The 16,511-nt window shown below is 33.7% G+C and overlaps 1 protein-coding gene across 4 annotated transcripts in view; it reads left to right on the plus strand.

Moving 5' to 3' along the window:
- Window positions 1–16,511, plus strand: part of LOC119603402 (uncharacterized RING finger protein C2F3.16-like) — a 26,952-nt gene continuing 10,441 nt past the window's right edge. For 2 of the 4 annotated variants that reach the window (XM_037955420.1, XM_037955423.1), the window contains exons 1-2: window positions 1–351; window positions 4,836–6,004. In XM_037955420.1, the coding sequence (XP_037811348.1) occupies window positions 5,198–6,004 (807 nt within the window). In that variant the 5' untranslated portion in view covers window positions 1–351; window positions 4,836–5,197. The remainder of the gene's footprint in view (window positions 352–4,835; window positions 6,005–16,511) is intronic. The other 2 variants (XM_037955421.1, XM_037955422.1) reach the window with 2 other exon arrangements.

Consider the following 16,511-nt stretch of genomic DNA (forward strand, 5'->3'; position numbering starts at 1 on the left):
ACTAAACGGTTTATTTTGAATGTGATTTTTTTTTTTTGGAAAGTTCAACTCGGCACGCGACTACTAAACAAGTGACAGTTAAATATACGCTTAAGCGTTTAATGTGTAGAGGATTGTTTTTGCTTTTGACAATCTGCAATTCAAAACTAAATACAAATTTATTGATAATCAAAGACTTTAAAAGCAAAAAATATATAAACAACTAAAGAATTTAACAAGAAGAAATCTCTTGTGGATGTAAACAAAGAAATTATTAAAGTGTTTTTTTAAAAAAAATAATAAAGAAATAAATAACAAGGAAAGAATTGCTAAAAGAAATATTTTTAATATTCCTTGAAATCTATACAAATTGTTAGTATTTATGATTATTGTTTAATTTAAACAAGTGTATTTTTAAGTTATTTTTTCATTTTGTTTTTATGTTTGACGTTTCTTTCTTTTGAAATAATTTAAATTCAATTTATGCTAATAAAAACAATAATAATAATATGCAAAATAACGTTAAACCATCATATTAATAATACTCTTAATATTTTAAACCGCCATTAATTAAGGGGGGGATTTTTTTTTTATTAATTAACAATTTATTTCATTTTTCTTAATAATAATTTTGAGTGTGTGCACAAAGTGGTTTACAAAATCCAATCGAAAAAAACACGAAAAAAATAAGAATAAAAACACGAAAAATTAATGTCAAAATGCGGCGTCTATTTGTTTTTGTTGTTCAATATTCTTCATACAATTTCATATTTTTTTGTCACTTTTTTTTCTGTGTCTTTAAGTATTTTTTTGATTGTTAATGTGAGACACGTTTTAAGTATCACAAACAAACGATAAAAAAAAATCACTAACACCCGTTTTCAATTCAATTTTTTCGGGGAACTTGTCTTGGAACTTATACATACGTTTCATTAATCAATTGGGGTTGCCAGCATAGAGAAATTTAAATTATTAAGACACAAGGTGATAGTGTGTCATGGACATTAAAAGTCCATTAATGTCCATGACATTAATGGAAGGACAGCGTTCGAAATATCAAAGTATAAAACTCCTACACCCGGCCCAATACAGTCTATATACAATACTTTTTTCAGGCAATCCCAAATGCAACATAAACCAAAGTTAAAAGTAACTATATTAAATCCTAATCTAATATTCTTGTATTAAAAGTGTCGCAGAGTCCATGTGAGTCCATTATGACATGACATTGGACGTACCACCTAAGAAATACTACAGTGGTAAACTGAAGAAAATTTTTAAATAACTTGCAAGAAAAGGTCATGTCACTTGACCTCTTTAAATATTTTTCAGTGCTTTTAAAACAAATTATGAAAAAATTTTATTCTATTTTATTCCAAAATCGTATCTTGCTACGAAGACCTAAAATATGTCAATATATTCGCTTCTTAGGCATGATCATGTTAAAATTTTAGAACCCTGATCCTAATCCTTTAATAATGTTCAAATTAAAAGGATTGGAGTAGTTTCATTAAAACGTGTGAATGCCACCATTTTATCCTCAAAATTGTTTATCCAAAAGTTACTTAACATTTCAGACAGTTATGGAACCATATTTATCACCAGATGGAGATTTTTTGTGATTTTACGTTTTATATGAATCCACATGTTGGTTATATTTCGGCATATACAATAAGAAGTCGGAACATGGTAGTCCTTAATGATCTAATTGCATATTTTCCGACATACATACATAATAAGAAGTCGAAACAAGCGATTTGCAATGTTTTAGCAATGTAGCTCTCGGGAGTCCTTTAATGTTCGACCGATATGATATATTTCATTAGGATCATTCACTATATGAACCTGCTGCGGCAAATCACAGGTTGAACTTACAAATTCTATCTCATTTCCAATATTTGGATAATATATGTTTTTCTAAAGAAGTCTTTTAAACCAAAAGAAAGTCACTAGGAGCCAGAACAAACCTTTATATATTAAGATCAATTTATCTCCTTATCATTCCCCCGGGGCATGAAATGAAACCCCCATCTTGGTGTTATTGCAATCCAGGGGAAAAGAGATGCTAACAAAACCTCTAGCATGGCGGGACTATAAACTGGTGATGATCAAATGTATCCTCGTTCTTTCTTTGGAATAATTTGACATGGGGTCGAACCAGAGAACCACCTAATCTGGTACCAAGGGAAGCGGTATCCCGAAGGTTATAGTTTATCAGACTTTGTCTTTTCCCGATTATTTGAGAGATCCCTTCGGTGTGCACATGGTTTAAAAACCAAATTCACGGGAAGAGAATGTCGGTTAAAATACTGATGTACGGTAAAATCTATAATTCGGAGTAAGTTTGGCACTGTTGCCAAAACAACAGATACCCCACAGAAGAGTGACTGTGGGACTAAGCGTTTGAAATGAGTTGGTGTTAAGTCTACATGATACGGGATTGATATAGGAGTACGCGGGCCTCACGCATCCGTATAACTAGATCGAATTTAGCGGATGAACGAGAAGTGTGCTGGGTTGAATAGTGATGGATGTAAGCTATCTTATGTTACCGTTGAATTTTCCTTCCTTGTCCTGGTATGTTCAGGTTTTACTCTGTTCATACCAGATTTACCACACTGTGTTCTTTGTGAGTAAGAACATATCCTCTACTTATTTGATGGATTCGTATTACGATCTGCCGATTACATCTCTAGGTGCTGCTGCCGAATCAATAGAGGGGATGGCCTCTGCGTGGTTGTATACCGAAGCGATGTTTTTGCATCTCGGAAGTTAAGCATCGGACGGCAATGGTCAGATATTAGATAACTCGAGTACTCGGCAGTACATGGTTCCACCTAAAATGGCCAATCAATATCAATAGGGCGACTTTTTAACGCTTTTTGTAGTAGTTGGATCCGGTAATATCCACCAACTTGTCAAAAGATATCTCAAATAGAATCTCTGGATAAAATACCAAGATATTACGCAGAAATTACCCCACGATTGTAAGAAATCGATTTCCGTAATACATATATAGCGCATGATAACAGTCACTATAGCCACTTTTTGTAAGACTCGTGATATATAGAAAATAGTTCTCCTGGATCGAGTGGCTCTCAAAAGATATGTAAAACACAATCTCTGGATAAAATACCAAGATATTATTGAAATGAAATTGCCCCACAATAGAAATAAATTTGCCAAAATCGTTAGAGGAGGAGATCGATGTCTACATTCGTAACTTCCTTATAAAATTTTAATAACTCTTCCAACAGACAACTTTTAGTTAGTCCGTAAGACATACATATATAGCACATGATTACAGTCACTATAATCACTGTTTACGACATCAGGTATAGATACCTCATTTCGTAAAACTTGTCGTATATGGAAAATGGTTCTTCTGGGTCGGTTGGGTCTCAAAAAATATGTAAAATACAATCTCTGGATAAAATACCAAGATATTACGCTGAAATTGCCCCACTTTAGCAATAAATTAGCCAAAATCGTTAGACAAGGAGATACACATATAGATTTATAACTCCCTTATAAATTTTGAATAACTTTTCCAACAGATTACTTTTAGTTGGTCCGTAATATATAGCACATGATAACAGTCACTATGGACACTCTTTACAACATCAGGTATATATACGTCATTTCTTTAAACTAGAAATGGTTCTCCGGGTTCTACTTTTCTAAGCAAATTTTCACAAAATTCAGTTGAAGAATCTACTTATAAAGGAAGCAATTATAATGTTAAAGCTTAAAATCCTTTACTGATTAAAGGAATAAATGGGCTATATTTTTTATAAAGTTTGGAAAAAAGGGGTATTCAACTTAGTCCACAGAAACAAGAAATGGATATATTCTATATATTATAATTCTCTTCTTAAATCCTTAGATTTTGAGGGTCTGTTAGTAAATAATTTTAATAGTATTTAAAAAGGCAGCAGATATCAGAGTTAATAAATTTGAAATTAAATTTCATTAAGAACTCGGTAACCGATTCTCGAATATAACAGTTACATGGACATAGAGTTTTTGAGAACTTACTTGGTCTGTTTCTGTTTTTAAAGGAACATATTTCCGGTCTAAAAGTTTTATGGTTCGGAAATAGCAAATAATCTCTCTCGGCAACCCTTACGAAATTAAGATAAACCACAAAGATAAAAGTTTAAACACTGATAAAGTGTTAACCCAAAAATCGCGTTTTTTTCATGAGTATTTCGGTATTTATTTATTGTTGAACAATATTGAAGTATATTTAAATAAAGCTAAAATAACATTTATATTAATATCAACAATTTGTCATTTCACTGTTTTAAATTTTTGTCTGGTTTTCTGGGCTAAATATTAATTACTAAAAGCTACTAAATACAATGTAATTATTTAAAATATTCAAAAAAAAAAAAAAAACGACAATTAAATAAAAACAAAGTAAATAAACTATAAGGTAAAGACATAGTTTAATAAAAATGTTAAATAAAAATTAATAAAATATAAAGAAAAAACACAGATGTTTAAGATAAACAATTGCAAATGACACAAAAAATTAAATTAAAATATTTACTAGACATAAATTATTTATAAAACATTTTTTTATAGTTTTGTTGTATAAATATGAACATTGTACTTGAAAAACAAAAAACAGATGAAAAAATATATTAGAATATTGAAAAATAAATTAGAAAAATATCCGTGTTTAAAAAGGTGTTTTAAATTTTTTTGCGAAACTAAATAAAAATAGAATATTTAGTAAATTTTAACTTAAACTTATTGAAAAATAAGAAAAAATTTTAATTTTTTAAAAATAAAAAGTTAAATGTAAATTGTTGTTTTTAATAAAAAACCAACACACCTGCTATTTACAGATAAAGTGATAAAATTAACATTTTAAATAGAGTAAAAAACGTAACGAGAATGTTCCTTGAAGTTAAATAAGACGAATGTTTTACAAAAGAAATAATTTAATAAAAATTGAGAAAAAAAAAACAAAACAACAATTGGCAATAATAATAACACTACTTCATATAAAAAATCAACAGTTCAGTGGCTATTTAGTTCCCTCCCTTCAAAAAACCAAATCATCATCACCAGGCCATCATTATTATCATCATTATTACTATAAAACAGTCATCGACAGGCAAATAACAACAACGTTCATCTATCGTTTCATAATACTGTTTATTATCAATTGTAACTAAAACTACAACAACAACAAAAGCAACAAATAATGATTGTAGACAAGAAGGGCCAGCAGGCAGCACTGGCAGAAGATTTCAATCAAATCAATTTAAATAACATAAATTTAAATATTACAACAACAACGACTTCCACAAATACCGAAGCAATTGAAGATTTAGCTACAACAACAACAACTTCCACAACAACAGTGCAACATTCACAATACAAAAATCAAACCAAGTCCATGGCTCAATCACCTCTCAATAAAAGGCGTTACACTGCCTTAACTCACTCTTTAATAATGAATCAAACACAACAACAACAACAACATTCCCATCAGACTACACAAAACCATATCAGTGAGGAATTGATCGATTTAGAACTATTGGAAACTAAACCGATTTTAAGAAAATCTTTATCAACACCCGCCTTTAATGCTTTAGAACCACAACATCCGCTTAAAAGTGAAGTTACTATAATAACCAATCATAATCATCATCAGCAGCAGCAGCAGCCGCCGCAAAAACAACAACATCATCACCAGCAGTCGCAGCAGCTACAACAACCACACAAACATCATCATCATCATAATCAACATCATTGTCAAGTGCATACAAAAAACATGATTAATTTAAATAATCACAAATCAACGATTTTAAATAATAATTGCAACAACTTATCAGCCACAAAAACTACAACAACAACATCGAATAATAACATTAATAATACCACCACAACAATAGCTAATAATAATTCTAATTCTTCCTCATCATCGCCAGATACCACAACAACAACAACAACATCATTAAATCAACGTTTAGGTTGTGCTCATTATAAGCGACGCGCTATGTTTGTGGTAAGTTTAAATTTTATTTTTTCAATAACCCATAATTAGCATTCAAAATACAATGCTTAAGACCGGCGATAACTGCCAATAGCATCAAATGTTGTAAATAGAGATTTATTTTCTAGTTTAGTCTATAGTCTAGTCTATAGTCTAGTCTATAGTCTAGTCTATAGTCTAGTCTATAGTCTAGTCTATAGTCTAGTCTATAGTCTAGTCTATAGTCTAGTCTATAGTCTAGTCTATAGTCTAGTCTATAGTCTAGTCTATAGTCTAGTCTATAGTCTAGTCTAGTCTATAGTCTAGTCTATAGTCTAGTCTATAGTCTAGTCTATAGTCTAGTCTATAGTCTAGTCTATAGTCTAGTCTATAGTCTAGTCTATAGTCTAGTCTATAGTCTAGTCTATAGTCTAGTCTATAGTCTAGTCTATAGTCTAGTCTATAGTCTAGGTCTATAGTCTAGTCTATAGTCTAGTCTATAGTCTAGTCTATAGTCTAGTCTATAGTCTAGTCTATAGTCTAGTCTATAGTCTAGTCTATAGTCTAGTCTATAGTCTAGTCTATAGTCTAGTCTATAGTCTAGTCTATAGTCTAGTCTATAGTCTAGTCTATAGTCTAGTCTATAGTCTAGTCTATAGTCTAGTCTATAGTCTAGTCTATAGTCTAGTCTATAGTCTAGTCTATAGTCTAGTCTATGTCTAGTCTATAGTCTAGTCTATAGTCTAGTCTATAGTCTAGTCTATAGTCTAGTCTATAGTCTAGTCTATAGTCTAGTCTATAGTCTAGTCTATAGTCTAGTCTATAGTCTAGTCTATAGTCTAGTCTATAGTCTAGTCTATAGTCTAGTCTATAGTCTAGTCTATAGTCTAGTCTATAGTCTAGTCTATAGTCTAGTCTATAGTCTAGTCTATAGTCTAGTCTAGTCTATAGTCTAGTCTATAGTCTAGTCTATAGTCTAGTCTATTAGTCTAGTCTATAGTCTAGTCTATAGTCTAGTCTATAGTCTAGTCTATAGTCTAGTCTATAGTCACATTAGCTCGAGTTTTATTTCGAAGAAATTGTTGTTGACTTTTTATACCCTCCACCACCATGAGTGGTGATAGAGGGTATTTATAACTTTGTCATTCCGTGTGTAACACCAAGAAATATCCATCTGAGACCCAACAAAGTATATATATTCTGGGTCCTTATGAAATTCTGAGTCGATTTAGCTATGTCCGTCTGTCCGTCTGTCTGTCTGTGTAAAACACGCACACGTTAAAACGAAGCAATATAATTTAACCAAATTCACCCAAAACATTCACTATTATCCGGTACAATTTGGTATTGAAAATGAGCAAAATCGGTTCACATTGGGAAAAGTTATGAATCAAAATTTAAAACAACCTCGAAAAAAATAAGCATTTTTTACACATTCTGATGTAATTTTCTCGAAAACTATGCAAGATAATTTCATGAAAGTCATTATACATTCGTTTCTACACAAGATATTTATTTCTGCTGAAAATTGCCAGCATCGGTCCATAATTTCATATACCTCCCATACAAAAGTGCATATTCCCGGAAAATGAGTTTTTTGTTAATAACTTCCGTCAGAATGTTGATATCTTTACAAAATTTTACAAATTAAAATCTTATGTTAATAGAATTCATTGAGAGAAAAAAATTTCTGGATCGGTCCATAATTGGACATAGCTCCCATACAAAGTCCCCTCCCGAAAATCACTTAAACGCGCATAACTCATTACTAAATTAAGATATCCATATAAAATTTGGAATAAGTATTGCTCATATGCACAGAAATATTACTGTGAAAGTTTTTTCCAATCGGTCCATAATTGGTCATAGCTCCCATACAAGGACCCTTCCCGAAAATCACTTAAACGCACATAACTCATTACTAAATCAAGATATCCATATAAAGTTTGGTAAAAGTATTGCTCATATGCACAGAAATATTACTGTGAATTTTTTTTCCGATCGGTCCATAATTGGTCATAGCTCCCATACTGTGAAATTTTTTTCTGATCGGTCCATAATTGGTCATAGATCCCATACAAGGTCCCCTCCCGAAAATCACTTAAACACACATAACTCATTACTAAATTAAAATATCCATATAAAGTTTGGTAAAAGTATTGCTCATATGCACAGAAATATTACTGTGAATTTTTTTTCCGATCGGTCCATAATTGGTCATAGCTCCCATACAAGGTCCCTTCCCGAAAATCACTTAAACGTGCATAACTCATTACTAAATTAAGATATCCATATAAAATTTGGAATAAGTATTACTCATATGCACAGAAATATTACTGTGAAATTTTTTTCTGATCGGTCCATAATTGGTCATAGATCCCATACAAGGTCCCCTCCCGAAAATCACTTAAACGCACATAACTCATTACTAAATCAAGATATCCATATAAAGTTTGGTACAAGTATTGCTCATATGCACAGAAATATTACTGTGAATTTTTTTTCCGATCGGTCCATAATTGGTCATAGCTCCCATACAAGGTCCCTTCCCGAAAATCACTTAAACACACATAACTCATTACTAAATTAAAATATCCATATAAAATTTGGTACATGTTTTGCTCTCACATATATAAATATTACTATGAAATTTTTTTCCGATCGGTCCATAATTGGTCATAGCTCCGTACAAGGTCCAATCCCGAAAATCACTTAAACACACATAACTCATTACTAAATTAAAATATCCATATAAAGTTTGATACAAGTATTGTTCACATATACAGAAATATTATTATGGAAGTTTTTTTCGGATCGGTCCATAATTGGTCATAGCTCCCATAAAAGGTCCCCTCCCGAAAATCACTTAAACGCACATAACTCATTACAAAATATTGATATATAAACATTTAGCACAAATAGTGCTCTTATATACATAAATTACACTATAAAATTGTTTTGCAATCGGTCCATATTTGGTCATAGCTCTCATACTAGGTCCGCTCCAGAAAATCACTTAATGCACAATATTAATTACCAAATAATGATATAGATACAGAATTTTGAAAATTTGTCTTTATATACATAATTGGTCATAGCTCACATACAAGGTCCTTTTACGAAAATCTCTTAAACTCACATTACTTATTACCAAATAAAGCTATTGATACAAAATTTGGCACAAATATTAGTTTTGTATACAAAAATTATATATCAAGATTTTTTCACGATCGGTCCATAACATGGGTGCGGTAGGTCCTATACATGTTTCCCTTCAGAAAATCACATAAATACTCATAACTTACTACAAAATTAAAAAAATCTTGGGATTTTTTTTATTTAAGACATGAGAAAACTTATTTCTACAAATATTTGATCAATTAGAAAAGTATTAATATAAAAGTAGCTGGTGGAGGGTATTTAAGATTCGGCTCAGCCGAATATAGCACTATAACTTGTTATAAGTACATTCAACGCTCCGCCGTTTGTCGCCTGTCGTTAGTATTCCGATCTACATAAACATTTTAATAATAATAATAATGTAGTTAAGATCGATCGTTATAATTGTATTTAATTTCACAATTGTTTTTTTAAACATTTTTCTATCAGTCAACCCCCATTTCTTACACAATTATTCTTAACAAGTTGATTCATGTTCAAATTGTTTCTACAAAAATAAAATGTACAACCGATCTTTTACTATACAATATATTTCTGTTTATTTTATCACTGGTGTTAATTAATTTTGATTACTGATATGGTTACAATTAATGTAAAAATAAAGAGAAAAAAACAACAACTGAGTAGTTTGTAAGCAATTACATGTAATATGTAAGCAAATGTTTGTATTTTTAATTTACAACGTTTTTTTTTCTATTTTCAAAATGTTTGAACTCCCTTAATTTGTATAGTTAGAAGAAAAGTAGCTAATAAGTAATCAATTGTTTATTAATTTAGAATGTTTGTAACTTTGTTGAAGATGAAAAAAAAAAACAAAAAATTAAATCTATTTTAAATTATTTTCATTGTGCACACTCCATTCGAACTGCGACGAATATAACGAACTGCTATAAAAATATTTGTATTTGTTATTAGCGGCTAAAAGGTGTTTAAAATAAAATTGAAATATTAATAAGTGTGACTGAAAGTCGTGCTATTTTAATTAGTGTTAAGATTTTGCTATTTCTTTATTTAATTTTCATTATAAATGAAATTTCTTTTTTGTTTAAAATAAGTGACATATTTAGATATTTATTAACGGTATATTTCAAAAGGTGCCGTTTTCTTTCAAATGAGAAAAGAGAATTTGTTGCATTTTTAGTTCTCAATTAAATGTGAGATATGTGAGAAAATATGAGGATATTATTAAATAAATAATTCAAATTCTTGTTTACACAAAAACTATATTTTCTAATAAAGCCATAGATCCAAAAAAATACACCAAGACCATTATAGGCTCCTAAGATATTTAGATCTAATTTCGATGAATGACATTAAAAGTGTTTTAACAAACGTACCATCAATATTAAGTGGGACTTGCCTATTTTGACAAGGTTTCTAGTTCTCCTTTCGTAGAGGTTGCGTCGAGAAACTTTGTGGTAAAAGATTCTCTTTCCCGTGTTTTAATTCAGTATTCGATGCGTAGAACGGTTTTGCATTCGTCAGATTAACTTTATCAATTTCCCTTCACTGTATAGCAAGTGTGTTGACTCTTTCAATTCCGATCAATTCCTAGTGACTTGGTGCCCATATAATGAAGAGATTACTAGGGGAAGAACATTCGGTATTCATTGTAACTCTGGTTTTTGGAATAGTTGTAACAATTTATTATACACATTTCCTTATAATATCGCATAGTTAAAATCCTAATGATATAGTGGAAGTCAAAGGTCATTAGTATCAAATCTTTGCATGTATCGCGATTATTGGTCGTCGTACGACTTTAGATGTTATTACAACTTTTGTAGGGAATACAATTTCCAATATTTTGTTAAAGATTATTTTCGCAGATCATCAGTTGTTTTCGAACTATTTTGTTTTCATTTTCCTTAGCTATGTTACTTAAAAAATATAGATTTAACTAAAAATTTCCTATAAAAATATTAACGAAAGGACGGACAAGATTTGATCGCCCCAAAACGTGATTTTAAGTTGATCAGTGGACCAAAAGGTGAGTGAGGATCAATTATTTACGGTGTCAGATTAACTAGTGTAAATTATATAATAATATTATGGTGGTGTTATGATTTAAATCAATATAATTTGAAACACATAGGGCTTTTTGCTAAATCCTAAACCAATAAAGATATCGATAAATGCATTTGCATTTACCGACCTGACACCTGCTCGTGTCAGGTTGCATGGTCAATTCTATGAGCGGCTCTGCTGCGCGAATTAGGAAATATCCAATGTGTTGATAAATTTGATCGCAAGGCCAAGGTTTCAAACAATACTGTAGCATAAAAGTTAATTAGTTAGTTAGTTAGTTAGTTAGTTAGTTAGTTAGTTAGTTAGTTAGTTAGTTAGTTAGTTAGTTAGTTAGTTAGTTAGTTAGTTAGTTAGTTAGTTAGTTAGTTAGTTAGTTAGTTAGTTAGTTAGTTAGTTAGTTAGTTAGTTAGTTAGTTAGTTAGTTTGAAAGGAGGATGTATATACATCAAATCCGAAGAAATACACCTAGGCCTCTATCGGGCCTGTTGTGCGCTCCTTAACCAGTGCCTCAGGTGGGAATCGAACCCACCACCTCCGGTCTACCAGTCTAGAACACTAACCACTAACCTACCGGAGTTAGTTAGTTAGTTAGTTAGTTAGTTAGTTAGTTAGTTAGTTAGTTAGTTAGTTAGTTAGTTAGTTAGTTAGTTAGTTAGTTAGTTAGTTAGTTAGTTAGTAGTTAGTTAGTTAGTTAGTTAGTTAGTTAGTTAGTTAGTTAGTTAGTAGTTAGTTAGTTAGTTAGTTAGTTAGTTAGTTAGTTAGTTAGTTAGTTAGTTAGTTAGTTAGTTAGTTAGTTAGTTAGTTAGTTAGTTAGTTAGTTAGTTAGTTAGTTAGTTAGTTAGTTAGTTAGTTAGTTAGTTAGTTAGTTAGTTAGTTAGTTAGTTAGTTAGTTAGTTAGTTAGTTAGTTAGTTAGTTAGTTAGTTAGTTAGTTAGTTAGTTAGTTAGTTAGTTAGTTAGTTAGTTAGTTAGTTAGTTAGTTAGTTAGTTAGTTAGTTAGTAGTAGTTAGTTAGTTAGTTAGTTAGTTAGTTAGTTAGTTAGTTAGTTAGTTAGTTAGTTAGTTAGTTAGTTAGTTAGTTAGTTAGTTAGTTAGTTAGTTAGTTAGTTAGTTAGTTAGTTAGTTAGTTAGTTAGTTAGTTAGTTAGTAGTTAGTTAGTTAGTTAGTTAGTTAGTTAGTTAGTTAGTTAGTTAGTTAGTTAGTTAGTTAGTTAGTTAGTAGTTAGTTAGTTAGTTAGTTAGTTAGTTAGTTAGTTAGTTAGTTAGTTAGTTAGTTAGTTAGTTAGTAGTTAGTTAGTAGTTAGTTAGTTAGTTAGTTAGTTAGTTAGTTAGTTAGTTAGTTAGTTAGTTAGTTAGTTAGTTAGTTAGTTAGTTAGTTAGTAGTTAGTTAGTTAGTTAGTTAGTAGTTAGTTAGTTAGTTAGTTAGTTAGTTAGTTAGTTAGTTAGTTAGTTAGTTAGTTAGTAGTTAGTTAGTTAGTTAGTTAGTAGTTAGTTAGTTAGTTAGTTAGTTAGTTAGTTAGTTAGTTAGTTAGTTAGTTAGTTAGTTAGTTAGTTAGTAGTTAGTTAGTTAGTTAGTTAGTTAGTTAGTTAGTTAGTTAGTTAGTTAGTTAGTTAGTTAGTTAGTTAGTTAGTTAGTTAGTTAGTTAGTTGAAAAACTATCTAACATTCTATATATCAATCCAACTTATAAATCATAACATTCAGTGCCATTTTGTCTACTTGAAATTTCTAGGACACATTTCATTTAATTGAAATTCAAACCCATAAATATCTTAAGATTTATCTTGATAACCAAAATATCTATTCATGTCAATTGGTGACAAATATAAATTCATAACAAACTTAACTTTTGCAAATATTTTTCTATTAATTATTTATACGAGTTTTATATACCCCTTGGCATTGTCTATACGAAACATAAAAAAATTAACAAGATACAATAATAATATTATCTTGATCGACGCTTTTTCAAAAACATTTAATAAGAAAAAACTGTCAAACACCAGTTGCAGTTAAAACAATTAAATATTTTTATACCCTACACCACTTTAGTGGGGAGGGTATATTGGGTTTGTGCTGATGTTTGTAACGCACAATAATATTGGTCCTATACCCACCTTAAAGTATACCAATCGGCTCAGAATCATTTTCTGAGTCGATTTAGCTATGTCCGTCCGTCTGTCCGTCCGTCTGTCCGTCCGTCTGTCCGTCTGTCCGTCTGTCCGTCCGTCCATGTAAACCTTGTAATCAAACTACAGGTCGCAATTTTGAAGATAATTCAATGAAATTTGGTACATGATCTTATATTGTGCCAGGGACGAAGCCTATTGAAAATGGTTAAGATCGGTCCATTATTTCACCTAGCCCCCATACAACTGAACCCCCCAAAAGGGCTTGTAATCCTTGTAATCAAACTACAGGTCGCAATTTTGGAGATAATTCAATGAAATTTGGCACATGATCTTTTATGGCATCGTAGACGAAGCCTATTGAAAATGGTTAACATCGGTCCATTATTTCACCTAGCCCCCATACAACTGAACCCCTCGAATAGGGCTTTTAAAATTTGTAATCAAACTACAGGTCGCAATTTTGGAGATAATTCAATGAAATTTGGCACATGATCTTTTATGGTATCGTAGACGAAGCCTATTGAAAATGGTTAACATCGGTCCATTATTTCACCTAGCCCCCATACAACTGAAACCCCCGAATAGGGCTTTTAAAAGTTGTAATCAAACTACAGGTCGCAATTTTGGAGATAATTCAATGAAATTTTGCACATGATCTTTCATGGTACCGTAGACGAAGCCTACTGAAAATGGTTACCATCGGTCCATTATTTCACCTAGCCCCCATACAACTGAACCCCCGAATAGGGCTTTTAAAAGTTGTAATCAAACTACAGGTCGCAATTTTGGAGATAATTCAATGAAATTTGATCTTTTGGTACCGTAGATGAAGTCTGTTGAAAATGGTTTACATCGGTCCATTATTTCACCTAGCCCCCATACAACTGAACCCGCCGAATAGGGCTTTTAAGTTCATAATTATGTTTAATATACTCATATCTCGACAAAAAGCTGCAATAACCAAGTTGTATACAGCACTTGATGACCCCCACGAATTCCATAATAATAGGTTCTCATATGACCCTAGCCCCTATGAAAAGCCCCCATCAAAATTTCACTTAAATGTCCACAATTTTATTCAACAATAAACGGCTTAAGTATGTATATCTAATGCAAGGTACAATTCAACTTAAATGCTTTATTATGGCAACTAAATCACATTATATTTTTGTCAAAGGTGTAGGGTATTATATAGTCGGCCTCGCCCCGACTATAATTTCTTACTTGTTTATTAATTATGAACGTTTTTTTTTTATTTCGCGAACACATTCGTATGTATTTGCATAGTTTTTTTTTTTTTTTTTTTGCTATAAATATGATAAATATTTGATTTGAAATTTAAAGTGAGAACTCGCTGTACGGTTAGATGAGAAAAGCTGGATCGTATGTATGTAAAGTTACCACAGGTTTGCTTTCGTTATCAGTGAACCTCGCAAGTAAGTCATAGGTTTCATCGATTACAGTTTAATGTTCTTTAAACAAAATGATCTCCTCATCAAGTCTCAACACTACTAATCACACTTACATATCTATTCTCTAAATAATGTAAATTAAGGCAATTTATGGGAAAAAATCCCATGTCATTCCATTGATTAATAATGTCAAGTTATATTAAGAGACTTAACATGTTTCTAATACCCGCATAAAACGGTTCAAGTGTAAAAGATGGTATGAAATTTAACCGGTTTCATATTTATTTTAAAGATAAACAATTAATAAGACATACAAACCGAATAAATTAATATATTGAGAAAAACAATAACAATAACAAAAGAATATTTTCTTTATTTATATAGTCGGATGTACTCACTTGAAGCATGCATTGGATTGATACTAATGTTGTAGAACAATGGTTAGTTGATAGGTTGATGATAGGGGAATTAGAAGGGGTATAACTTTTCTTATTTATTTTAATAAGAAATAATACTTAAACTAACATTTGCAGTTTATTTTTATCAGTAGTTAATTTCTAAGTTTCACAAAACTATATTATAGAATTACAAACCTTAGACAGTAGTGCGCAGGACAGGGGAAGAGCGGGGCGAGGGGGTGAGAAGACAAAGGGAATAATAAGGGCTGAAAAGAAGGGGAGGAAGGCAAATGGAGAGAGTGAGGAGAAGTAGAATGGAGGGGGGAAAAGGCAAAGAAAGAGAAGACTGGGGGGAGAGCGAGCGAGCGAGCGAGCGAGCGAGCGAGCGAGCGAGCGAGCGAGCGAGCGAGAGCGAGCGAGGAGCGAGCGAGCGAGCGAGCGAGCGAGCGAGCGAGCGAGCGAGCGAGCGAGCGAGAGCGAGCGAGCGACGAGCGAGCGAGCGAGCGAGGCGAGCGAGCGAGCGAGAGAGGAGCGAGCGAGCGAGCGAGAGCGAGCGAGCGAGCGAGCGAGCGAGCGAGCGAGCGAGCGAGCGAGCGAGCGAGCGAGCGAGCGAGCGAGCGAGCGAGCGAGCGAGCGAGCGAGCGAGCGAGCGAGCGAGCGAGCGAGCGAGCGAGCGAGCGAGCGAGCGAGCGAGCGAGCGAGCGAGCGAGCGAGCGAGCGAGCGAGCGAGCGAGCGAGAGCGAGCGAGCGAGCGAGCGAGCGAGCGAGCGAGCGAGCGAGCGAGCGAGCGAGCGAGGAGCGAGCGAGCGAGCGAGCGAGCGAGCGAGAGCGAGCGAGCGAGCGAGCGAGCGAGCGAGCGAGCGAGCGAGCGAGCGAGCGAGGTAGCGAGAGAGCGAGCGGCGAGCGAGCGAGCGAGCAGCGACGAGCGAGTCGAGCGAGCGCGAAGCGAGCGAGCAGCGAGCGAGAGAGCGAGCGAGCGAGCGAGCGAGCGAGCGAGCAGCGAGCGAGCGATAGAGCGAGCGATGAGCGAGCAGCGGCGATCGAGCGAGCGAGCGAGGTACCGAGCGATGCGAGTAGCGAGCGAGCGAGCAGCGAGCGAGCGAGCGAGCGAGCGAGCGAGCGAGCAGCAGCGAGGAGAGAGCGAGGAGCGAGCGAAGCGAGGAGCGAGCGAGCGAGCGAGCTAGCGAGCGAGCGAGGGCGAGATTGAGAGAGCGAGCGAGCGAGCGAGCGAGCGAGGCGAGAGAGCGCAGAGGCGAGGAGGCGAGCGAGCGAGCGAGCGAGCGAGCGAGCGAGCGAGCGAGCGAGCGAGCGAGCGAGCGAGCGAGCGAGCGAGCGAGCGAGGAGCGAGCGAGCGAGCGAGCGAGCGAGCGAGCGAGCGAGCGAGCGAGCGAGCG

Source organism: Lucilia sericata, unplaced genomic scaffold (assembly GCF_015586225.1).
Source record: "Lucilia sericata isolate MDLA Ls3-8-SP2 unplaced genomic scaffold, ASM1558622v1 Contig000302F_arrow, whole genome shotgun sequence".
NCBI lineage: Eukaryota > Metazoa > Arthropoda > Insecta > Diptera > Calliphoridae > Lucilia > Lucilia sericata.